Source organism: Protopterus annectens, chromosome 4.part1, assembly GCF_019279795.1.
Source record: "Protopterus annectens isolate FY-2018-M chromosome 4.part1, PAN1.0, whole genome shotgun sequence".
Classification (NCBI taxonomy): Eukaryota; Metazoa; Chordata; order Ceratodontiformes; family Protopteridae; genus Protopterus; species Protopterus annectens.
This window is the reverse complement of record NC_056734.1, coordinates 594,060,050-594,086,144: the sequence shown is the minus strand read 5'-3', so window position 1 is coordinate 594,086,144 and position 26,095 is coordinate 594,060,050. Positions and strand designations below refer to the sequence as shown.

General features: G+C 40.5%; 1 protein-coding gene across 1 annotated transcript in view; it reads right to left on the bottom strand.

Annotated features, from left to right (window-relative positions):
• The window catches only part of POLR2H (RNA polymerase II, I and III subunit H), a 102,201-nt gene extending 88,850 nt beyond the window's left edge, over positions 1-13,351 (bottom strand). The window contains exon 1 of the mRNA XM_044070400.1: positions 13,143-13,351. Coding sequence (XP_043926335.1) covers positions 13,143-13,215 — 73 coding nt within the window. The 5' untranslated portion in view covers positions 13,216-13,351. The remainder of the gene's footprint in view (positions 1-13,142) is intronic.
• Between the last annotated feature and the right edge of the window lie 12,744 nt (positions 13,352-26,095).

Sequence of the window (26,095 nt, the reverse complement as noted above, 5' to 3'; positions counted from 1 at the left end):
CCAACAAGTTCTATTAATGTCACAGACCAAGTTAAGGCTTTGCATGTGGGTTGCACGAGTGCAATTTAACCTGCGGATATGCAGCAACTCCAAGGTTGGGTTTGAAATGGCCTTGTATGCCAGACACAGGTCACCACTGAGCAGTCTGTACGAGACTGAGTAGAGGGACAGTGGTTTTAGCCTATCTGTATAGGATAGGCATTTGGGACCCTGGATTTTCCTGATCATGAACCTCTGTGGTCTCTCCAGCTGCCGCATGTGCTTGGCAAAGTACAATATAGCTATATATGGCTCACAGCATGGGCAAATTGTCTGCTACTTTAAATGGAGCTGCTGGACTACAAGAATATGAGAAGACACTAGAGTATGCAGTATGTGTGGCTGCTGGTGGCACAAAATAGGTCAAAGTCAAGTCACTTACAGCCATGTCTGCAGAATTCGGTATGCATATAGAACTAATGGACCATACACGGGCAATGCAAACATGGCTTGAAATCCCCTACACAGTACAGTAAGCTTTCAGTTAACTGAACTCTAGCAACCAGAAAAAAAAATAAATAAAAATTCGAAGAAATACAGTACAAATTCAGTTTTTCATGTGTTGCACATGTTTCCCCTTTTAGAATTTTAAAAAGGAAGATCAATTCCCTCTCTCCCCACCCTGAGAACAAGTCAAACCAAACAAGTCAAATTGCTAAAATGTCAAAACTCGCTCCACACTCAGTTTGCATCAGATTGCACATTCTCTGACACACACACACACACACACACACACACACTTCAGCTTTCATACATCTCTCTGATCTCTCACACACTGTCACTTCTGCTTTCATTAATGCATTCACTCTCTCTCTCCCTATTCAATTCCATTCCACTCAAGAGTGCCACTGAAACCGTTCCAGACAGGCTTTTAATTACCGTATTTCAATATTAAAATCAAATCAATAGGGTTTATGGCATGGTATAGTACAGGGTACAGTACTTGTCAGGTTTATTTTTAATAGTAACTCAAGCAACCAGAAACTACACTTATCCAGCATCTACCAATCCCCATGGGTGCCGGTTAACTGAGAGGTTATTGTACTTTCCTTTCCTTGAGGCCTTCAGGAGGCACAGTGCACACTGACATGTCTGACCCACTATGCAGTGGTTAGGGGCTCCATTTACAAAATATTTTTCATTACTAGTTCCAAAGAACTAATCATCATCTGTATCATCTCAGGGCTCTGCAATAACCAGATGCATTTACTGTCCTGCTGGCACGGCATGTATGACAAATCCCATAATGCCTCCTTCTACTGAAAATATGCCGCTGCACACCACAGCAGTAGCAGCAAATGCAGGTGCCATTACTCCCTAAGCTGAATGAACCATCTGGTTGCATGTGTTATGTACTGCTACATCTATACACATGTGGTATCAGTGTCCATGTGCATGCCAGTAGTGAAACATATGCACCTGAATGTAGTGTCATTGGGCATGGAGAACAGTACATGCATGTGCTGCAACTGTGTGATTACCACTGGAGTGATGTGTGCACAATGTCTGAAGTGCCTCTGAAGAAAGAACATCTACTAATAATGACAGAGTAATGGGCTCTACCCAGTAAATATACTGCAATGCACTTTCTGAAGATGGTTTTAGTACCTAGTCTCTGAACTGCTTAGCTGCTGTTAAGCATGACCCATTTCAATAATGTTCACCTGTATATACATGCAGTATACATGCAGTTCTGTGGTGTTAACTGTCTGCAATCCTCATGTACAAATTTTTTCATAAGTCATTCTATGAATTTTAAACTATCACAGAAAGCCCATTCCATGTGATACTTCAGTTCAATGTTTTGCATTTTAAACATTTTCTTTCTACTCTTCCAAAATTTCTATTCATTATGAAAGCCTTCAAGTAAAACTGATAGACCATGTCTATTTAGATGCACAAGGTGTGTGGTACTCGCAATAAGGATGGGCCCTCAACATAAATATAAATGGAAATACTGAAAGGAGGGCCTCCTCTCTTTACAGCATTTAAACGTTGCTTTATAATTCATTACCTCTCCTCATTCAGGTCCAGTTCTACACTATTATGCCAACAAACATTCAGTGGAGCTCTCCAGGAAACTTTTTGACTCTTTTCCCATCCAGCTGCATTAAAGTTGCTTTCTACTTGCACATAAAAAGACATACCAAATCATACACATACAATGTGCTGCTCAAGTATTAACACCTTCAACCTTTACATCCACCACCAAACCCACAAAGACTCGATAAAAGGAATCTAATTACATACGTGTAGGTCTGGCTAGTGCAAAATACTGCAGCTCCTTTTTGTGAAAGGTGATGCCATGCACTCCTTAAAAAATAGTTGTAACTGGCTAAAAAACTGCAAACTAACTTTCCTGTCAGGAGGAAAAGCCACACGCAAAGAGTGTGTGAGGACAAGTGAATCAGCAAAGATTCTTTTTTTGCAGGCAAGTATTTTTTGTTAACTTAGAACTACTCTCTTATAATCCTCCTTACTCACATTAATCTGGGTGAAAAATAAACAGGAAAATGACAAAGATGAGTAAATTAGCACCATTCAGAGTGTAGATCACGCAGAGACCAACATGAGAATGGAGATCAACGCAATGCTGAACTGCAGATGAAAGTCTAAACAGAGTGGCAGGTGAATTAAAATAAAAAGCAAAGCAAAACAATGAGAACAAAATGTGAATATAATGAAACACAAACAAAATGCTGAATCGACTAAGCAAACAGGAATATCATATACAGTCAATGGAAAAAAAAAAAAAAAAAAAATCAGGCCACTGTCACTGCTTGCTTATTGGCACCTAGGGATAAAGCTCTTAACTGACTCAGACGACACAAGTTTGAATAGTAGCTTGTGTACTGGAAAAGCCAGGCAACAGAATACAGGAAATGAGAAGCTACATTTTACCAGTCCAGTAGGGGTGGAGTGGTTCTCAAACTTGTCGCTGCTCTACTGCCAGGCCACAGGCCTGGAACAAGGAATGCATGATGTTGGTTCAGAAGACATGCCCTGTGGCTAGACAAACTGGAGACAACAGCCCCCCAAAGCACATAAAGTAGTATGCATGCAAAATACTTGGTCCCCATGATGGTGACAGCTTGCACAGTCAATGCAGGCTCAACTGCACAGATGCCGCCATGGGCACAAATGGCCCTCATGATTGCCTGAGTGACTGCTTCTCAGAGTACCGGATAGGCATCTCAAACAGGAGGAACATATATGGGATAAGCGTGACGGGGGTGGCTCTTCCAGTCAGCAGGCATGACAAAAATGCTGATGTTATTCTTAGCCACACCCTCACCCCAATCACAAACTACTACAATGAACATGTACAAGTACCACTACCCACAGATTCCAAGTAACATACATCAATAACTTGTTCTTCTCAGCAGATATGCACTGACCCACTCATACTATATCAACGATCAGTCTGATCATGTGAACGCACTTTGCTTTCACACACAGACTACACCAAGGAGAGACGGTGGTAGCAGCTTTAAAACAGTCATTTTCGTGACTATGAAGAAATAATAGCCATAATAATACAACCTGATGTTATACACTTCCACAGTGATCACTTCAACTGCAAAAAAATAAGAGAATAACTGCAGTAGATACTGTATGCTATTATTACAACCCACAAATACAAATCACACAAACTAACATGTGGTTCAATAAATTTTATTTTTGGGGGGCTCACTGAGCAGGTTGTTCCTTGCCTCTGGTGACCAGCAGCTGCCTGGCAGTTCACCCATGACTGCCACCCTCCTCTAAGATGTAGGTAATGGAACTGCGGATAGTAGCATCTGACTGGCACCAGACTCTAGGTGATGCATTCTTTAGCATTTAAGGAGTGGAGGAGAGAGGAAAGGAGAAGAGATTAAAGCTGCAGCATCACGTGTGTTACCAATAGGCTTTTATAAGTCCTATGCCTCCCCAGCCTGCAGGCATTCTACTTAGTAGGCTGGGCATGAATTAAGGAGTCACACAAGAACGTACCTACCCTAGGCCTTGAGGCAGCTACACCTCATTGGCTTACAAGCACGCGCACACACAACAAACACACACTCAACAGTGTTTTCCTCAGAGTCCTATCCTCCACCAGGATTCAACGAGAGGTCCACCTTCATCAGCATATCCACTCCCTGAGGCCATACTCATTATCTCTGTATCAGACTTGGACTGCCTGGACTATACTCATAGCTTCACCTAGAATAATCTTCACAACAGGCTATTTATCAATATATTTTTAATATTTTTGTTTTTCTATTTCAAAATTACGTCTTACCAAATTACCTTTATACCCCCACCAAACAACTTCCACTGCACAACTAAGTCACCACCCCTCATGTCACACCATCACACTACTCGTACACCTCTCACAGCAAATACACCCCAATACACAACCCACTTAAGCTATCACCTCCACCAGACAAACAAAACGCATCCCTAATGCCTTACAAACTATCCCTCAACCTAATTTATCACCCACTTCACCCAAACAAAAAGCTACCCCAAAACTTTTCTCTCGTTACTAAACAAACATCCTCAGCCATAACAATACTTGTCCTCAGCAGGGACATCCACCCAAACCCTGGACCTCACAACTCCTCCACTGATAGTCAGCCTAACAACCTCACCCACCCTCAAATCACATCCAATAGGAAACCAACTGACCTCCTTATCTTAAGCCTAAATATCAGAAGTATAACCAATAAAATCCATGAACTCCACGGTACCATAGACTTATACTCCCCTGATATTATCATTCTAACAGAAACCTGGCTCAAACCTCACATTACCAGTGAGCAAATTCTCCCTTCAGGCTACAATATCCTAAGACAAGATCAACTGCACAAAAAAAGAGGGTGGTGTAGCTGTAATGTACAAACAGAATCTTAATATTTACATCCTAAACTTATCTGCCCCCCAACTGACAACGAAGAAATAATCTATACCAACCCAAAAGTAAACCAAGACTTAACATAATAGGATACTACTTCCCAAGGATTACTGGACTCGCACAAATGCCCTACACTGACCGTCTCAAAAAAACTCCAGCTTTACTCCGTAGCACATCGCCTACTCCGAGGTGATCTCTGCCTGACATATAAAGCTGTGTCAAACCCAGAGCTGTTGGACATGCTACACCTAAAGAAATCCCAATCCCTCCGAGCTACTCGCTCTAGGGACATAAACCTTGTCACCACAATAAACAGCACACGCTGGAGGGATAGATTCCTATCCCAGAGACTTCCCATACTCTGGAACAGGCTACCCATCTATGTCAAGCAAAGTTCTTCACTAGCACTCTTCAAGAAAAATCTTGATGAGTGGATGGGAAATAGGAAATGCACCCCGGGGATCACTTCTGTGTCTCTACTCGACAGTGGCACAGGAAAATAACTTTCTTGGGTGGGTTAAGCCAGGGGAACCTTGTTGGCTAGGCTTACGTAGACCCTTGGGCCAATAGCCTAGTACCTACCTATGAACCTGGCAACAATATACCTCCACTAGAAAACCTCCTCAGCTGGGTAAATCATCACCTTCCACAAGAAACCATAATATTAGGTGATTTTAATATAGACTGGCTATCCTGTTCCAACCACCATCCAGCCCACCATCTAAATCTTCATGTTTTTTTCCAACTTATCCAGACACCCACCAGAATAAATAAGAATTCCAACACACATTTTACTCTTGACTGGATACTAGTCAGCAAGAGCCCCCAGTCATACACAGCTGGCTGCCTACCGGACAGCCTCAGTGATCAAACCCCAACTTTCCTACTCAAAAAAACTCATATCAGGCTAAACCCATTACCTATCAGCAGATACGTAATAAAATAAACTTTAACCCTGACAACTTCATCTCAGCCCTAAAAAATTGCAACTGTACTCAACTAAAATACCTCAACCTTGATGACGCTGTCCAATTTTTCAATACCATACTCCTTAAAGTCCTAAACACCCATGTGCTCACAAGATTTACTAGAGTTAAAGCTCAGTCCTCCCCATGGCTACAAAACACCACTAGAACAGAAATGAAAAACCAAGACAGAGCCTGGATTCACTGGTGCAAGACAAAATACTCTTCTGATAAGTCAAAAAATTAATAAAACAGGACAAAATCCTATATTACCAGTCTGCCCTGAACTCTACCCAAAACAACCCTAAACAATTCTGGTCAACCATCAACTCCATCCTCCACCCAGGAAAAGTAGGAACCCCTCCACCAAACAAAACAAACTCCTCTGAAAATATTGCCACCTCTTTCAACACTCACTTCACAAAAACCGTTCTATCACTAGCAAAACAACACAACCTCTTTCCCCTATCCCCTCAAACTACACCTAGTAACCTGCCCACTGCATTCACTTTCTTTTCTATCCTTACCTCCAACATAAAAAAAAAACTCTTATCAAAACTAAAGCCCACAAAACTAACAGCTGACAACCTCCCAGAAGAGTACTTTAAAATTGCAGCTGAAGCCCTAGCCTACCTAGTTACAATCTTGATTAACCGATCTTTATCTGAATGCTACGTCCCTTCACAATGGAAAATATCCCACATTATCCCCCTCCACAAAGGTGGGCCCTCCACAGAATTCACCAACTACCGGCCCATAGCAATTCTGTCTCCTCTATCAAAAATACTTGAGATGAATTCACTCTCAGGTTCTAGACTACCTCCTTGCTAACAACCTCCTATCTAACACACAGCATGGTTTCCGACCATACCACTGCCTTACTTGCTTTCACTAATACAATCCTTCAACATATAAACAATGGTCATTTCAGCTCTGCAACTTTCCTAGACCTATCTAAAGCATTCAACATGGTCTCTCATAAACAACTCATCACTGTCCTCAGTACTCTATCCTTCTCTCAATCTGTCACAAACTGGTTCCAGAGCTACCTGACTGACCGCCATCAATCCGTTGTTTGGCATAATGATATATCCCCCCCAACTCCCTGTCTCAATAGGTGCTCCTAAAGGATCCATCCTTCTACCCTTACTCTTCTCCATATTCACTAATAATCTAGCCTCTGCTACCAAACAAGCCACTCTCACAGTACGTAGATGATTCCACCATCATCTGCCCAGCCCCCTACCTGAACTTCAAAAGACCACAAAGGAAGCCTTTTCCTCAGTTGAAACTTGGCTTTCAGATGCACAATCAATACTTAACCCAAACTAAACAAAACCCATCTTCCAACCCACCAATTTAATTTTAAAGCCAATGACAACACCATTATCCCCCCAACAGACCACACCAATCTACTTGGAGTTGAAACGGACAACTTAAAGTTGACATCCACATCTCGTTAACCATAAAAAAAAAAAAAAAAAAAAAAAAAAAAAAAAAAAGTACACAAAAAACTAGGAGCTTTATACAGAAATAAGCAATTCCTCACCAAAACAGCCAAGATTTCAGTTGCAAATAGCCACCTTACCTCCACCCTACTTTACACCTCTCCAATATTTACCAACCTAAGGCAAAGTGAGTTAGGTAAACTCGAAGCTTGCCACAACAAAACAGCAAGGTCTGCCACTGGCGCAAACTGCCGTAGCCACCACTACACCTCACTTACTGAATTAGGCTGGCTAGAAATCCCTCATCTCCTTCAATGGTACCAACTCTCACTCGCCCACAAACTACTAAATCATCCTCTAAAAGTCCCCACCCACCAAAATCTACTCCAACCCTATTATACCAGCAGACCACTACACTCCAGCAATAAAAATCAATTACAGGTAACTAAAACCGGGAACTCTGCTGGAGAAGGTCTTTTCTCCTACTCCATAGCAAAATTATGGAATACCCTTCCTCATACTATAATGTTAGTGTCATCACGTACTAACTTTAAAGCCGCTCTAAAAATCTCATCTAAAAGAGCACTAGACATGTCCCTGTAACAAACCTCTCTAACAGCTCTACCCCAACCTCTCTAATCCCTGTCTTCCACCCTTCTAACTACCTTGGATTGCAGCCAAACACATTGCTTGTAAACCTATATCTCAGCTGTAATCTTAGCCACTGTTATTCAAGGGTAATAGCTGCTAGCTCAGCTATTAAAATACTTGCTAGTCTTTATGGCCCCAATGATATAAATGTTGTACCATTTAACTAAATAATTTCATTTTGAACTATAACTGTTTACCACTATTGTTAAACAAAACCTACATATACTTCTTGTAACTAACTGTTGTTTTTAATCGTTTTTATTGTGGAGCTTTTCTCCCCGGGCCCCCGCTGTAAAAGGACCAGTGTCCAGTCGGGTTTTCCCAGTCAACAAATATAAATAAATAAAAATAAAATTGCTACTTTATACAAGTAGGTACAGCAAACCAGCTAACGTGCTGCAAGACCAAGCTAAGATGATACCAAGACTAGCCCAAATTGCTTCCTTTTCTGCTAGGCAGTGAACAAGCTATGTGAATCTATACCAGTTACAGGTGCTCTGGGGCATACATGCATCATGTATGAAAATTTAACAGCGCTCCCGATTACGTACTGTGGATCACCCTTCTCACCTTATTCGCATCTGATATTTCTCTTCCTCCATAAATTAGCCTCTCCAACTGACTACCTACAAAAATAGAACTGTAGTCCATTAACAGCAGGCAATACTGTGAAACCAATGTGGACAAAAGCTAAAACCACATCCTTGGTGTTCTAGCATTTTCCATCAACTAAATTAACAGTTAAGGTGGTTTTCTTCCATAGTAGTACACTGAAAACCTCATCCTGTGATAACCATGCTGCAGTGCCTGCTCGTACACACACAAAGCTATTTGAAATGCTGCTGAAGCAAATCAGAAATAAGTAGGAATGTTGCATGAATTGGAAGAGATTCCTGCACTGTTTTCATTAGTCATTCATAGAGAAGTTTCTGCTGACAATCTCCCAAACTATATGCCCAGATCCTTCCTAAGCTTAGCTAAAATCTTGGACAAACTGTGCACTGCCAACAAAAAGCACTCCTTCAGTAAGTCTGTAATAGGTGCTCAAGTCACCCTCTGTCTGGAATGTTCACATTACCTAACAGTGGACAGTGGACCAGTCTGACACCTTTACCTTTCAGTGCATTAAAATGTCATGTGATGCTCCACCTACTGGAAACTTGCCACACTTAAGAAAAGCTCACTGACCATACAGAAAATGCTACTAAATCTGCTAGAAGGTGTAATTAAGTTCAAACAAACAGAAGCTCTTACCTTTCCACTCCCCAGATGAGGCTATGTCTGGAAACATATAACAGCAACACATCATTTTAATTTTCAGTTTTTGTATACCCCAAAAGGTGCCTTATGTATGATACTGCCATGTTTGCAAGATTATGCACCATTCCTAGAACACATTTTTAGGACAATGAATATGAAGGGACAAGCAATAAAGCAAGGCAGGTGAAACAACACATTTATGGTGCGAGAACACATAAAAGTCAAAGGTCTGCAGGGCATACATTATAACACAACTGCAGGTGGCAAATGCCGTAGTTTGAAAAAAAAGGAAATGTAAACCATCAAATGCTGCCCAATGTGTAGCTGGAAAAGGATGGACCATAGATGATGGCTCAGTCCTCCCACACTTTCACAACCTGAAAATAATAGTTGTTTATACTGCAAAAGACTGTACGATTTGTGTCAACAGTGTACATTTTGACTGCTTGGGGGTCTGTATAAATCAAATCCTTTGTTCAAAGCTTCACATGATGACCATGTGTGGACAAGCTAATGCTCTGTATTATTTATCAACACAAGCATATTTGGAAATGGCAGCCAGTATTCAGGTAGCATTCACAAAGACTTCAGCAGAAGTAGTTGATGGACATGCCACAAGGCTTCAAATTGTGTATTTGGAATTTACAACCTATTATTACGATGTTACAGGTAATATTTTTGAGATATGTCTTAGTAAATATGCAAAGACTATAAACAATTTATATACCAAATTTTAATGCAATTTGCATTTTTGACTTTTTATCAGTTCCCTATCACCAAGACCCAAACAACTTTCCACTGGCAACTCAAGGGTGCAAAAACTAGGCAAAAGGAGCTGGAACTTATTACAGAAAGCTGGTAAAGGAACCAAGGTATTGAAAGCAACTACCTGGGGAGTGAAAGGCAGCATGGGATGAGACCAAGATGATGTCTGGACTACAAGTTAGAGACTGCCTTCCCTTCCACGGATTGACATCAAAATACAGGCAAAAAGGAATAGATAAAAGTCCTAAAAAAATAAATAAAGACTTGCTTTGATAAAGTTTTTAGTTGAACCTAGAACAAAAGCTGTTGAGAAAAAATACATTGCATAATAACTATCAGAATCAATCAAAACATCGTAGAAAAGATTAGGATGAGAAAGATTGAAAAAGAAAGCACAAGTAGAACAATGGGAGGACATATGTATGGCTCCCAAGTATGCAATAAAGTACAGAAGCTTTGGTACTTTTTCTTGAAGTGTTTGCACAGATAAGTTATACTGCAAGCAGGCTTTAAAGAATCTTTTCTCAGGTCAATAGCAGCTGTTGGAAGCAAGATGAAGAAGAAAAGAGGTAAATGGGAATATAGTGTAACAAGATGGCAGAAAATTATATACGAGTACTCTGTCAGAAATATCGGGGGATCAAATGGCCGTAATTAAGAAAATGATTCTTTTGAGATGGGTCACAGGATCTGAATTGGGTAGACACAGTAAGACCTTATTAACAAATGATATTGGCTACCGGAAAAGCCATTACAAGAAAATGGAAATTAGAGTCTAAACCAACTGTATTTCAAATAGCGAAAACTGTAAAACAACTGGAAATTTGATATTTAGAAAATGGAAGGGGCAAATTACACAAATATATGGAATTTGTAGCAGCAATATATTCAAATTATTATTCAGGAGGAGTGAGGTTTAAGGGAATACAGGAAATGAGCAATATAAGAAAATGAACGTAATAAATAGTGTACGTAAATAAAAAAAATTATATGATTGCTTTTCTATTACTGTGTGGCTGTGTCTAAACTAATTATTTTCTAAAAGTGTTTAAAATAAGAACTTTACATCACAACCGCTATAGTGCTATATATAAACCAGATTTGGCTGTTTTTCTGGGTGACAGTCCTCCTCAAGACACAGCCCATTAGGCTTGCAATGAGATCTCTCACTCTGCTTTTGTTAGGAATTTGCTTCACTCTTATTAAATGTGTGCTACCACAACATGTCAAACAGATGGAAAAAAACTAAGCATGGAATGAATTTTTGCACCTAATCTAGATCTTAACCTTCCAAAAAACATTTTTATTAGGCAACAACTTTAGAAGGGAGACAAATTATCAATATAGTACAGGGTGCAAGAAACAGATTTATGAACAATAAATACAGACATTCAGAAATGCAACAATGATTCTGAGTACTCAAAAAAATCATTATTCCACAGATACAGAATGCATTAGAAAAGAACAAGCTTTAATTAAAAAACAGTATAGATGATGCATTAAGACATTTTAGAATAAGAAAAATATTTCTAAAAAAGCTAACTGTACACTGTAAAAGATACAAATACTTTGAGGATTGTCAACTACCATGCAAATGACAAAGTAAAGAAAACATGTTTTTCTCCTTTTTAACCATGAATTTTGGTCATTATCTTCAGTCATTAACCAAACAGACCACAGACATACAATTTAAATAATAAAATATACACTGCATGCAGACTGCCAGCAAAACAGTTCCAAACTCAGAAATTTATGTCCAACTAATATTTAATAAAAATGTACATCACGTGGGGGAGGGGGAGCAAGCAGGTTCACATAGGATTCAGGTTTCTCTCTGAAGCAATAATGATCAGCAAGCATTTGTATGACCACTAGTGTAAGATTCCTCAGCTTTCCCTAGGAAAGTCCAACTCCCAGTGCACCAAGATTTCCCTCTTTGCCCATAGCTGTTCAACACTGGACTTGGAAAATAGTGCAAGTGTTATGGTGCAATACCAGTGGATGCGGTGGGGACTTGGTCTACTGCCCCCTCCTCCCAAAGGTATTTTTCTAAGCTTGTTACGGTGCAGCTTCCATACACCAGTGGATGCGGTGGGGACTTGGTCTACTGCCCCCTCCTCCCAAAGGTATTTTTCTAAGCTTTGAATACCACACTTTGAAGTGTTTGCTCATTTGGAACTGCTACTGTGGGACACAATCATAAATGAGTGGGCAGCTTGTCAGAGAACAATTTCATGGCATAAATGTCAAATGACTGAGCAGCTTTCATACTGACTAGCAGGAGCAAGCACATGACTACATGTCCATTACACTGCAGCCAGTATAAAATGCTTCAAGATTAGTGTCTCCGAACACAACAGCTATGGGTAAGTAAAACAGATACACAAGCCTTTAGGTAGTATGGTACTTCAAACCTGACCCAGCAAACTACTGTAAGACATCGGAGTTTTAACAAAAGAGCAATGTCACATCTCAACAGCAGAGGACTAGCCCTTCAAGGATAATTGAGAAGAACAGACAAATCATTTATTTACCATTTGCTAAATGGGGGTAATTACACTGGCCAAGAGACTTTTTTCATGCACGGCTAGTAGACCCCCAAACCCATCAGTTATCAATAAAAAGACAATTTTTCATAAAACGGTGGACGTATTCATGAGAGATATCTTGGCAAGTGAAATGCATTATTGGGATGACCATTCTACAGTTATTTCGCGATGCAATTAGGAATGGTTCTAAGCTATCCACAAGGACTACAAAGCTTCATTCCCTTAACAGTAGTTTTGGTCAGAATCCTAAACCACGTGCACTGCCCCAAAACAATCATTTAACTTTTCACCTTATTGCGTTTCACAAGATACATCGCTGATCTAACATCTTAATAAGACCAGTTTTAATTACCTACCAAGTAACACAGCATGCAAGTGAAAACGGAAAATGAGACCGTCTATGAAATGATAATAATCATCAAAGTCTAAACCATACTGCATATCCATTTCTGTTTTTACCAGCCGAACACACTTCAATGTTAGCTGTAATTAGATTTCGAGTGATATCAACTTATGCGCGCTATTCTGCACACACAGCTCCTAGTTACTCCAGTTCTAGGATACCAACCTCTGTCAAATTTCTTGCCGAGAGGGTCAATATCTTTCACGTCGAAAATATCTTCAAACAAAATTCCAGCCATAGCAGGTGAAAACCCACCCTAAATAAATTTAAACAAAACTAAATAGAGATGATTAAAATCTAAACCCGGAAGACTTCAACACCAACAAATTAATAAATGCAAAACAAAAACCCGTACACACAGAACATCCACGATTTCTTACACGACTTCAAAAACGTGTCGAACACAGTTGTGCATCCGGTCTCACAATAGTTCATCTTCCGATCCGCTCGGTATATTGCTCCGTCTTTTAACAAGTATCTGTTCCTCTTTTCGTTCATTCATATTCCAAAGCTGGTTTGTAGAAAACTATCCCGGCACGCAATAGGAAGTGCCGCATTTCGTGTAGAAGCTGGTTTTGACCGGAGTGTTATGTTATTACAAGATAGTACGTTTTTGGAAGAAGGGTAGGGTTGCCATCTTTTCAAATGCCCAAAGTGGAACGTTTTTGGAATAAACGTCAGATTTTTCAGGGCAAACCATACCTATGGCCAGTACAAAGGACATAACTTCACTGGTTTGCCTAAATAAAAGCTTATTCTTGTAGCATTTCAGTTGCTTATTCTGTTTCTTATAAGATTTAAGTGTTTCAGACACAGAATAACTTTTATGCAACTATTACGTAAAATATAGGAAATATGTTTGTCATAAAATCTCAGGACATTTGTCATTTTTTCGACCTGCCCAAATAGGGTCTGTCCATCGCAAAGTGGGATAGGTGGTAACCCCAATTATATGGGAGGAAAGTATTTGAGGAAATCTCTGAGGAGTATCAGTTTCTAAGGAACAAATTAAACAATTGCTGGTTAACATGTATATGTAAAAACGCATAGTACACTTCATTGTGTTTATATTAATGAAACTGTATGAGTTTTAATCACGTGATAGGGTCTTGCTTAAAAATCTGTACACTATACCTATCAACTGTCCCTGAGTTTCACTCAAATTTTCGTTCTGAGCCTCCTAAAACTTGTAACTTTTGGTGACTTATAATTTAAATAAATAATGACAATAATTAAAGTACTTCTTTTACTTCAGAAAATGGATAGTCATTCCATTTTCTTATTATGCCAATATTTCCAGTTAATAGTACTAATATTTTACAAGTGTCCCTGGTTATTTATGGAGTTGTTCCTGATTCTGTTGAGATTAGTCTCTGATTGGTTGAGAACTATGCTTGACACTGAATTACTCCTCTCGACTATCCCTGCTTTTGACTCAAAATTTCTCTGTCCCTCTCACTCCTTCCTAAAACAGATGAATTATACTTAATAAATAATGGCAATAATTAAGAGCTGTGGGTTTCTTTTACTTTAGAAAATGTATATTAATTTTCATTCTCTTATTCTGTCAAAATCTAAAGTCATTACTATTGATATTTTTAAAGCGGGGGTGCAACTAGATACGTATAGTTTGTACTCGCATCTCTCTGTCCTCATCACCCTCCTCTGTTTAGAAACAAATGTTCTCAATTCTTAAAATGATGCCCTTATATATGTCAACAAAGGGCACACTATTTTCAAGTGTTGCCAGTTATAAACCATGTAAAGGCTAGTATTAGAAGCAAATTTACATTATGTAAGCATGATTTGTTTAGCTCTTTATAGTAGACAATAGTTCTGTGCTATTTGATCCACAAAGTTTCTGTCGCTCATCCAGTCAGGATAAAACAGATGAGCCTTCGTGGGTTCTGTTCAAGCAGCTTTATTATTGTACAAACACATCAGGATTGAGGCTTAATAACATTAACTGAGGTAAACTTATAAACTAGCTATTACACTCATACATGCTCACTCTTTGGCTGCACTCTCAAAATGGCACTGAAGGTAGCACGTGCTTGCTATTATATGCACATGCTGACCTTGAAGTGCTTCTTAAAGGTGCAAAACACACACACACACACACACACACTATTCTACATCCTCCCTGTTTGAGAAATGAGTCATGCAATATTGACAACATTGATTGACATGCAATTGATACAAACAATTCTTTGTCATGCAATTATACAAAATAAACACATATAAACAATTATGTCCAGGTTGCTATCATGTGACATAGAAATTAGAATTAGGTCTAGCAACTGGGACTGTCTCTGCTGAATGTTCAACTTTGGGGACATACATCATCAGGAATGGAAGTAGAAGGTAAGACACATTCTGCAACAGGAACATTGTCTGGACTGCTCTGAGATCTAGAGTCTGTATCACTGGAACAATGCAGCGATATTGACTCTGATACAGGAAGAAGATGCCTGCGATTTCTCCTGTACTCCACACCCTCAGATTCAATGAAGTAGGATCTTGGATTGGTACCTGTACATGTTACTTGACCAATCCATTTGAAATCTTTTGCAGTTTGTATCCTCACTTTCTCTCCTTCTTTCAGTGGATGAAGAAATCTGCTTGATTTGTCATAACTGGACTTCTGGAAAGAACGCTTTCTGAAAAGTTGAGCTCTAATTGTCCTGTTGTTCTTAGCTTTAGGCCTCAACAAACTGGAAATAATAGGCACTGTTGTTCTGGCTTGCCTAGCCTAAGTCTCTGAGCAGGTGAGCCAAGTATATTGTCACTGGGTATAGGTTCATACTAGGCTATCTGCTCTAAGGCATTTATAAGCCTAGCCAGAGTGTGTTTGGCTTTTGCCACCCATTTTAAATGAATTTTGCTATGCCCTTTTTCGAGGTTAGTATACTGGCCTCTGTCTAACAGTGACACAGAAGTGATACCCGGGGTAAACCTACTATCTCCCATCCACTCATCAAGATTCCTCTTGAAGAGAGTCAATGAGGGACTCTGCCTAACCTGGACTGGTATTTTATTCCAGAGTGAAGGGAGCCTCTGGGTTATGAATCTGTCCCTCCAGCATGTCCTATTTATTTCAGTGCTGAGGTTCAAGTCTCGAGCGTAGCTCGATGGGATTTGGATTTTCTGAGGTGCAGCATGTCCATTAATTCCGGGTTGGACATGGCTTTATACATCAGGCACAGATCGCCTCTGAGCAGGCGGTATGCCACTGAGTAGAGCTGGAATTTCTTTAACTGGGCAGCATATGGCATCTGTTTGAGCCCTTTGATCCTCATGGTGAGGTACTTTTGGGGTCTTTCCAGTTGCTGCAGGTGTCTGGTAAGGTACATCCCAAAAGGGGCATTCTACTCAATTATGGGCCTGATGAGGGATGAGTAAAGAGGCACGATGACCTCCCCTGATCTAGATGTGAATCCCTTCATGATTAGGTGGGCTATATAAAATGTTTTTCTAACCACTTTGGCCACGTGGTTGTCAAATGAGAGATTGCTATCAACTTGGGTCCCCAGGTCCCTAATTACTTCTTCCGTACTTAATGGATTACCACCTATGTGGTAATTTGTGGGCACTTTGTTTTTGTAAAAAGGGGATGACTATACACTTTTTGGCGTTTAGCTTGAGGCCATGGCTCTGGCACCAGTTGTCTGTTTCTATGAGGCCCTTTTGTAGGATGCTTGTGTCGGCTGGAGAGTCGATTATGGCACCCAGTTTGCAGTCATCTGTGAACTTGGTCAGCCACAGTCCTTCCTTGTTAGCCTGTACCTCCGAGAAATATATACCGGACAAGAGAGGTCCCATGATTGAGCCTTGTGGGATGCCACTTGTAACTGGTTTGGAGTCTGACATGGCTCCAGCAATTCTAACCATGTGGGTTCTGTCCTTGAGCCAGTTTGCAACCCATCTAGTGACATAGGGGTTTATATTTAAGCTGGTGAGCTTATCTATAATGCCCGAGTGGGGTATTGTATCGAAGGCTTTTGCAAGGTCCAGGTAGGCTGTATGGACCACCTTCCCCTCGTCAATGGCCTTGGTGACTGTTTCAAAGAAATCGACCAGGTTTAGGAGGCAGGATCTGTCCTTAACAAAGCCAAACTGGGTAGGATCCAGTGTCTGTAGGTCCCCAATATCTTTATTTATGAGGTCCATGATGATCCTTTCCATAGCTTTGCAGACCAAGCTAGTCAAGCTTATGGGGCAATAGTTTCCAGGATCCGTTGAGGCACCACCTTTGTGGAGAGGGACCACTGTTGCTGTATGCCACTCTTTGGGTACATATCCTGTAGTAAGGCTGAGATTGAACAGTAGTTTTATGTTTGGGTTTAGTTCTTCTTGGAGTTCATGTAGGACGCAGCCCGGGACGCCGTCTGGTCCCATTGATGCTGTGTTTTTTGCTTTGGAGAGGGCGACTCTTACCTGAGCATCTGAGATGTCGGGGGCAGCACTCTGCTGGGATAGATATTTGCCCTTTTGGTGGGGAAGGGGGGGAGAAGTTTGCACTGAACCTGTCAGCTAGGATGTTGGCAATGTCTGTGGGTTCGTTGTATTTGTTGTCATTTTGGACTAATTCTAAGCATATCTGGGAATTCCCACCCAGGTTCCTAACATAACTAAAGAAAGCCTTCTGATTATCCTTAGTGTCCTGTGCAATTTTTCTCTCGAAGCTGGCCTTAGACAATTATTTATGAGTGCCCATAGTTTTTTGCTAATACTGATCAGAGATGCCTTCCCTTTTTGGGATTTTGCTCTATCATGTAGTAGCTTCCTCCTTCTATTGTATAGTTTGTTTATGGCTGGGGTCCACCAGACAGGACGCCTAACTTTGGAGGATTGGGTCTTGGTTTTATTTGGGATTGCATGATCTATGCATTCCTGAAGGTGTTCATAGAATGCGTTTATAAAGGATTCTGCGGTCTGGATCGTATTTTCCACAGGACCGGGGGCTTTGAAGGATTCCACCTCGGTTTTGAGGAGTGTGAAATTTGCTTTAGAGAAGTTTTTCACTGTGGTTTTCTGGGCAGAGGCTGGGGTCGGGATGTGAATATCTAGTGAGATTAGTTTGTGGTCTGATCTTACCAGTGAGGGATACACTTCTGGTCTGGAGCATAGAGTCCCCATGTTGGTGATAATCAGGTCCAGTATGTTTTCCCCTCTTGTGGGAGTGGCAACAAGTTGTTCCATAGCATTTGAGTTTATAAATTCTAGGAACCTTTGGGCTAGTTGTTGGAGCTAGAGTAATGCTCCCAGTCTATGTTAGGGTAGTTGAAGTCGCCCAATATAATGGTGTTTGGAGAGACCTTCATATTTTCCAGTGTTCTCAGGAAGGCCGAGTGGGGTTCCTGGGTTTGGGAGGGTGGTCTGTAGCAGGCTATAAACTGGAAGGCAGTTTTACCCACTGTTAGTTGCACATGGATAGTCTCTGATGCTTCGTGCTGTGCCACCAACCTGGAGGTGTGGGTATCTTTGACGAATATTGATACTCCCCCTCCTTTTGTGGTTCGGTCCAAGTTTTGGGGCCGAAAAGCATGGTATGAGGTATAACCTGGTAGTGTTGGGGTGGTTTTGGGAGCCTTGAACCAGGTTTCTGTTACTGCACAGATATCAATGTTCTCCATGCTAAGGAGAGTTTAGAGTGCGTGCATCTTGAGGTTTAGACTTCTGGCGTTGAGTAGCATTACTCTTAGTTTCTTATCCCTTGTGATACCTATGGAGGTGGGTTTGTCTTTTGAGCCTTGCCTAAAAAAGGTACTATGGGGGTGGCAAGAGCCTTTACCAATATCTGAAAGCCCAGGGGTGACAGGTGCAAGCCGTCCCTAGCGAAGCATCGTGGCTTGTCGAGCATGTCATCCCAGGCAGACAGGCATTGGATCCCCTTTGAATGACACCAATACTTAAGCCAATTGTTGAAATTGATCATCTTGTCTTCATATTGTGGCATCATTCTTGGTGAGGGTAAGATGCTACTCAAGGTCAGGGTCATACCGGCCTAGGCTACATGCTCAGAGAGTTCCTCTATGTCTCTTTTCATGTAGTCCAGGGAGGTACGTCTCAGGTCATTCACACCAGCATGGACAATAACTGAGTCATATTTGTACTTGCCTTGGAGTGACCTGAGTGCTTGTGTTATGTGGCGGATCCTAGCGCCCGACAGGCAGCTCACCGTGACCTTCTCCTTGTTCAGCCTGGTGAGCGGGACGTCAGTGTGCCTGACGATAGAGTCACCTATTACAAGTGTATCAGGTGTGTTGTTTAGCCTTTAGGGCTGTGACTGTTCGGCACACTGGATTTGTGAGCTATGTGTTGCACGTGTTTTGTTTTGGGGTAGTGGTTGCTTGGGTGTCTGCTTTAGAGGTCTCTGCTGCTTAGGCAGATTTTTATTTAGAGCCTCCGAGTATGTTTTTGTGTGTTTATGTGTTTGGTTTGCTGTCGTGGTAGGTCTATGTGAGACTGGAATTGTAGTGAGTGTGGTTTCCTTCTCCTCCTGGCTGGTTATGCCAGTACTGAGTTGAGAGAGCTTAGCCTCCAGTTTGGCTATTTGGTTGCATCTCTCACGTGTTGGAATTTGTTGGGAGGAGGAGAGGGTTGTCTGTGTACATGAGGCAGTTGTAACATTGCCACAAGATTCCCAGATTCACCAGCTGGACTGAAGAGGAGATTGACAACTGACCTTTGGACATGCTAGAATAGTATTGGGAATTCCTTTATAATTGAAAAAAAGGGCCAATGGGGAACAAAGTACTCAAGGGGAGTTTGTGAGGGTGTAGTGCTTTTAATTTTTTAGTGCTGACTTATATAATTGCTTTAGTGAGCAAGTGCCAGGCTTTAGAGTGGGAATAGGGTGTTTATTATGAGAACTAGATCAGTTCTAAGGGAAAAAGTGAACAGCAGACTTTGTGGAACCGAGAATGGTTTAACCCTAATTAAGCAGCGCTGCCCGATGCTGCGCTATGTGCAAAATCGTGCACAGCCGCGCTAAAGCAGGTTTTATACAGGGGGACTTGAAAGAGCTAGAAATTGGCCCAAAACGGCCAATAGACTACCAGATTCTTGTGCTGGGAACACTCCTCCAGGGATAGATAGGCTGCTTCAAGCTCCCCACTGCCACTGGTGAACAAAGAATCCTCCCTTTATCCAAGAAAGGAAATGGGCAACACAGGAACTTTCCAAAAGTTCAGAATACAGCAAAGTCTGTATTTGGACTACTCTAGGTCAGGAAAGATGGGAAACAAGGATAATTTTTTTTTTTTTTGCAACAAACAGACTACCAGATTCTTGTGCTGGGAACACTCCTCCAGGGATAGATAGGCTGCTCCAAGCTCCCCACTGCCACTGTTGAACAAAGAAGCCTCCCTTTATCCAAGAAAGGAAATGGGCAACACATGAACTACCAGATTCTTGTGCTGGGAACACTCCTCCAGGGATAGATAGGCAGCTCCAAGCTCCCCACTGCCACTGGTGAACAAAGAATCCTCCCTTTATCCAAGAAAGGAAATGGGCAACACAGGAACTTTCCAAAAGTTCAGAATACAGCAAAGCCTGTATTTGGACTACTTTAGGTCAGGAAAGATGGGAAACAAGGATAATTTTTTTGTTTATTTATTTATTTTCTTTTTTGCAACAAACAGCAGGAAAGTGCAATAAATATAACACAGGCTAGCACACTTGAGTGTGTAGCCTCAACAGGTAAATGCAACAAACAGGGCAAACTTTAAAAGTGCAGGTGCAAAAACAACTTTAAACAGTTTAAAACAGTTCAAGAAGCAGAAATACTTGCAGGTTAGCTAGATCGGACAGTCACCCAGGTAGTAGCAGGAAAAACACACTTTTATCAGGTTAGCAGTCGCTCTTTTAGCCTCTCTGCTGCTGGCACCACTCTGCAGGACCACGAGGAGCTTGGCTGAGTAGTAACAAGTGCACAAACTGCGCCAAAGCGGGTTTTATACAGGGGGACTTGAAAGAGCTAGAAATTGGTCCAAAACGGCCAATAGACTACCAGATTCTTGTGCTGGGAACACTCCTCCAGGGATAGATAGGCTGCTCTAAGCTTCCCACTGCCACTGGTGAACAAAGAAGCCTCCCTTTATCCAAGAAAGGAAATGGGCAACACAGGAACTTTCCAAAAGTCCAGAATACAGCAAAGCCTGTATTTGGACTACTCTAGGTCAGGAAAGATAGGAAACAAGGATAATTTTTTTTCTTTTTTGCAACAAACAGCAGAAAAATGCAATAAATATGTAACACAGGCTAGTGCACTTGAGTGTGTAGCCTCAACAGGTAAATGCAACAAACAGGACAAACTTTAAATTACAAGCGCAAAAGCGCGCTAAAGCTGGCTTTAAAGCAGAGGGTTAGAAAGAGATAGGAAATGGCCCAAAACGGCCAATAAGCTACAGGTCACTGGGCTGGAACCACTCCTCAAGGGACAGATAGGCTGCTCAGAGCTCCCCACTCTCACTGGTGAACAAAGAAGCTTCCTCCTATCCAAATAAGGATATGGGCAACACAGGAACTATGACACAGCCCAGAGATCAGCAATACCTGAAGACTGGACTATTCTAGTTCAGTAAAGGCAGCAAACAAGGATTTTTTTTTTTTTTTTACAAAGTAGCAGTAATTAAGTACAGAAACACAGTAAATGCTTTAATTCGGCTAGCACACTTGAGTGTGTACCCTACGAGTTAAACTAAGCAAAAACAAACTTTAAAAGTGCAAAAAACTCAGAAATACAGACAGGAATGCAATAAAACAACTTTGCAGAGCTTATTTAGTTAAAGAAACAGAGAAGTCTATATATACAGAAAAGCAGCTAAAACACACAAACACTTCAGATGCAGTGCAACCTAGAGCATTTGAGTTGTAGCAATATTAAGGCAATGAGCTAATGACACTAGACTGGGAGGAGTGTCACAGATCAGATTTACAGGAGGGGCGGGCAACTGCATAGATACAAGAACACAAAAGAACCAGCCCCCACTCAGCAGACTATTAACACAATCTAGCAAAGTTAAAGAGAGGCTTCAGCTAGAAGCAATAGCCTACAGACAGTAGCACTAGAGAAAGCACAAACAGATAAATATTTGTAAACATACAGAATGCTTTTAACTGCAGACAAATCAGTTACTTGTGCAGATTAGTTAATAGCAATAAAATACACTCGAAGACTAAAAAGCAGACAATAAAAGTGCTATATATTAATTGTTAAAAACAATAATCTGTATAAACGAAAAAAAACAGGATACTTATATATCTCGGCTAACAGCTGCGGTGAACAACTCTTATCCACTCTGCTCAGTGTGTATGTTTCTGAGATTAAGTAAATTCAAAAAGACATCGGTATTATCACGCTTTGATTTCTCCAACAATTGCTTTGCACTCTGTACTGCATGTTCAGCTAGTCCCTTTGATTATGGATAATCTGGACTACTAGTAACATGTAGAAAGTCCCACTCTTTTGTAAATTTCTGAAATAACTGACTGGTAAATTGAGTACCATTGTCGGAAATAACTTTATGTGGACTACCATGGACTGAGAAATGATGTTTCAACTTGGTAATAAGAGCAGTGAATGTCAGATTAGTTAGTAAATCAATCTTAAACCAGTTCAAATAAGAGTCTACCAACACTAAGTAATGCTGATTGTTCCACTTGAATATATCAGTGGCTACAGTTGAACAAGGTAGTTAAGGAACTTGACTTAGCTGAAGTGGTTCTTTTTGCAAATATGGTTTAGTACTATTGCATACTGAACAAGAAGAAAGTACTCTATCAATGTCTTTTGCTGGAGAAGGCCAGAATACCAGTCCTCTCACCCTTCTTTAGGTAGATTCGGAACCTGGGTGACTACGATGGAAAATCTGGATGTCTTCATGTTGTAAGGAAGCAGGAACAAAAATTTTAGGAACTTTGAAAATAGTGCCATCTTACATCAACATCTCATCTCTGTAAGGAAAATAAATTTGCACTTTATGTGGTACACTAGATTGCTTTGATGGCCATCCAACATTAATGTAGTGATTGAGCTTTTGCAAAATTGGATCAGTCTTTGTATAACCTCTCAGCTTATCAAGTCTCATGGAAGAAAAATTATACACTTCCATGACATCAAAGTCAAAATTCTCTGCATGTAAGCTGTTCCGTTGTATTTTTGGGTGATCTGGATAAGGTATCAGCCAGATAAAGAAGTATGCCTTTTGTATAGACCATTTTAAAGTTGTACTTTTACAATTTGAGCATCATTCTTTGCAATCTCGCTGAAGCTGAATTCATAGACTTCTTTAAAATAGTAACAAGAGGTTGGTTGTCAGTTTCAGTCTGAATAGCTCAACCATGGATATAATCATGAAACTTTGAACATGCAAATACTATTGGTAAAAGTTCTTTCTCAATTTGAGCATATTGCATTTCAGTTTGGGGATGAGATCTAGATGCATAGGCTACTGGTCTGCCCTCTTGAAGAATAACTGTGCCAAGACCAAACTTTGAAGTATCACAGGAAAGAGTTACTGGTTTATTGACATGATAGTATCTTAATGTAGGTGGGGTTGCAATATTCTGCTTAAGGTCTTCAAATGCTTTTTGGTGTTGTTCCAACTAAGACCAGGTAACATTTTTGTGTGTCAGCTCACTGAAGTCTGGTATAAAATTGCCTAAATAGTTAACCATGCCAAAAAAAATGTTGTAGAGTTTGAACATTATCTGGAGCTGGCATCTCAAGAATGGCTTTTTGCTTGGACAGGTCTGGTCATAAGCCATTGCTAGTAAGTAAATGACCTACCTACATAACTTCTGGCAGTCTGAATTTGCACTTCAGAGGATTGAGCTTTAAGTTCACTTCACGTGTTCTGTCTAGAATCTCTTAAGGTTTCTGTCATTCCCTGCTTCAGCATTGCCTCTAACTAATAAATCATCTACTATTATGGCACAAGGATAACCTGGAAAAATTTGCTCTATTTCACGGTGATAGACTTCACTTGCAGAATTTATTCCAAATGGCATCCTGAGGAATCTGTATCTGCCAAACAGGGTACTGAAAGCAATCAGTAATTAGAATTTGTGATCAAAGATCACTTGCCAAAAATGAACTTTTTGCATCCAAGACAGAAAAAACAGTGGCATTTGGTATCAGGGCTGTGACTTCCTAGACTGTATGCATTGGATGATGCAGTCTCTTTAATGCTTTGTTCAAATCTCTTGGGTCAATACATACTCTGATTTTTTCTGTGCCTTTTTTGTGGGATGCTACCATGGACAACACACATTCAGTTGGTTCTGTTATGGACAAATCACACTTTGCTGCACCATTTTATCCAACTGACCTTTAACTTTATCTTGCTTAGCTATTGGAACTTTTCTTGCCAGTTTGACCACTGGACTATCCTCTGGGTCTAACTTCATAGAATACACAACTGGAAGTTTGCCCAACCTGTCATCGATAACATCAACATACTCTGTGAAAATATCTTCAGTAAAATTGGAACTGGAATATGTGCTTATATGATCAACTTCTTTGGTAAAAGACAGTAAATTCATTCTCAGACTGCCTCTGTGACCCAATAATGACTGCACAGGTCTTTCGACTATGTAGAATAACAAGCTGTAATAGTTCCTAGCCAAATAACATGAAAGCACTACTGAGTCTTCGGTTTGAATTTCTTCACCTCCATAAGCAACATGTTACGCATAACTACCCAAATTGAGTTGTTCACCAGTTCTCACCTTAGCAAATGTGTCTGCTGACATAACATTATACTTTGAGCCAGTGTCCACTTTAAGCTTGTCAATTTTACCATTGATCTGGACAGTACAAAACACCACTCTTTGCCAACAAATTCACTGCATCAACTTTTTCACCAATTACTGATACACCATCTACATCAAAAGTAGAATTACAGTTCTCTATATAATCAACTTGCTTTTTTGAGTGACCCCTCTTTATAACTGTGTCAGGTTTACTTGGTTTGCAAAATGTCTGAAAATGGTTCCATGTTTTACACTTGTGGCATTGCTGACCAAATGCTAAGCATTTTTCTCTTTTAGACTCATGATTGGCACCACAATTGTGACAGTTAACAATAAAGCTGGATTTGGGTTTTGCTGATTGGCCCTTGTACTGTACTGAGCATGTCCGTTTCTTAGAACTTGCTGGAAAACTACGGGGTCTCCCAGGAAAACCCGCAGAATTTGCAGGTGCCATGTGCTTACAAGCATACTTGTGTGCCTTTCTGTAACTTCATGGATTTGACAAATCTCAATAGCTTTGCTCAGTGTTAAATCACTGTCAGGAAGCAAAATCTTTTTCACTGCAGCACTATTAATACCACACACAAGCTTGTCCTTTATCAACTCATATTTTAAGTCGTTATTGCATAGGCTCTATTTTTCAAGTTATATTCGTCATTGCATTTTGGTTCCTGTGGAGTTCGGTTTCCTGTTCGATCTTTTCATTTTGGGTTCGTTGTGCCTTATTGTGTGGTTGGATCCTCCTTGGCAGTTTCTCCAAGCCTGCTTGCTGGTTCTTGTTGTGGAGTTTATATTCGTCATTGCATAGGCTCTATTTTTCAAGTTATATTCATTATTGCATAGGCTCTATTTTTCAAGTTATATTCGTTATTGCATAGGCTCTATTTTTTAAGTCATATTTTAAGTCACCAAACCAACACGTTTTAGCTTTGTTTCTCAGGTCAGTAATGTAAGCTGTAAATGTTTGCCCTGGTTTTTGATCTCTTGTGTAAAACAAATGCCTCTCTAATGTAATATTTGTCTGTGGGTTACACATTTCCCTGAATTTGCATTTCAAACACCTGGGGTCTTCCCTTGCTTTAGCCTGTGCAACAATATGATGGTTTTCACCTTCTCCCTCATATACTGCTGTGCTGGTGCATAAGTAAATGAACGCACTCTTTCAGTGGCCTCTGACACAGCTAGGTTTAGCAAAATGAATGCCCTGGTGTGTGCATCTTTGTCAGAATAAGCTGCTTGCATAAAAATATCGTACTCTTGCTCAAATATTCTCCAATTCTCTGCAATATTTTGATCAAATACAAGTGATGGTTTTTGAAATCCGTCTGCCATATTAACACATACCAGTGAAGGCTTTT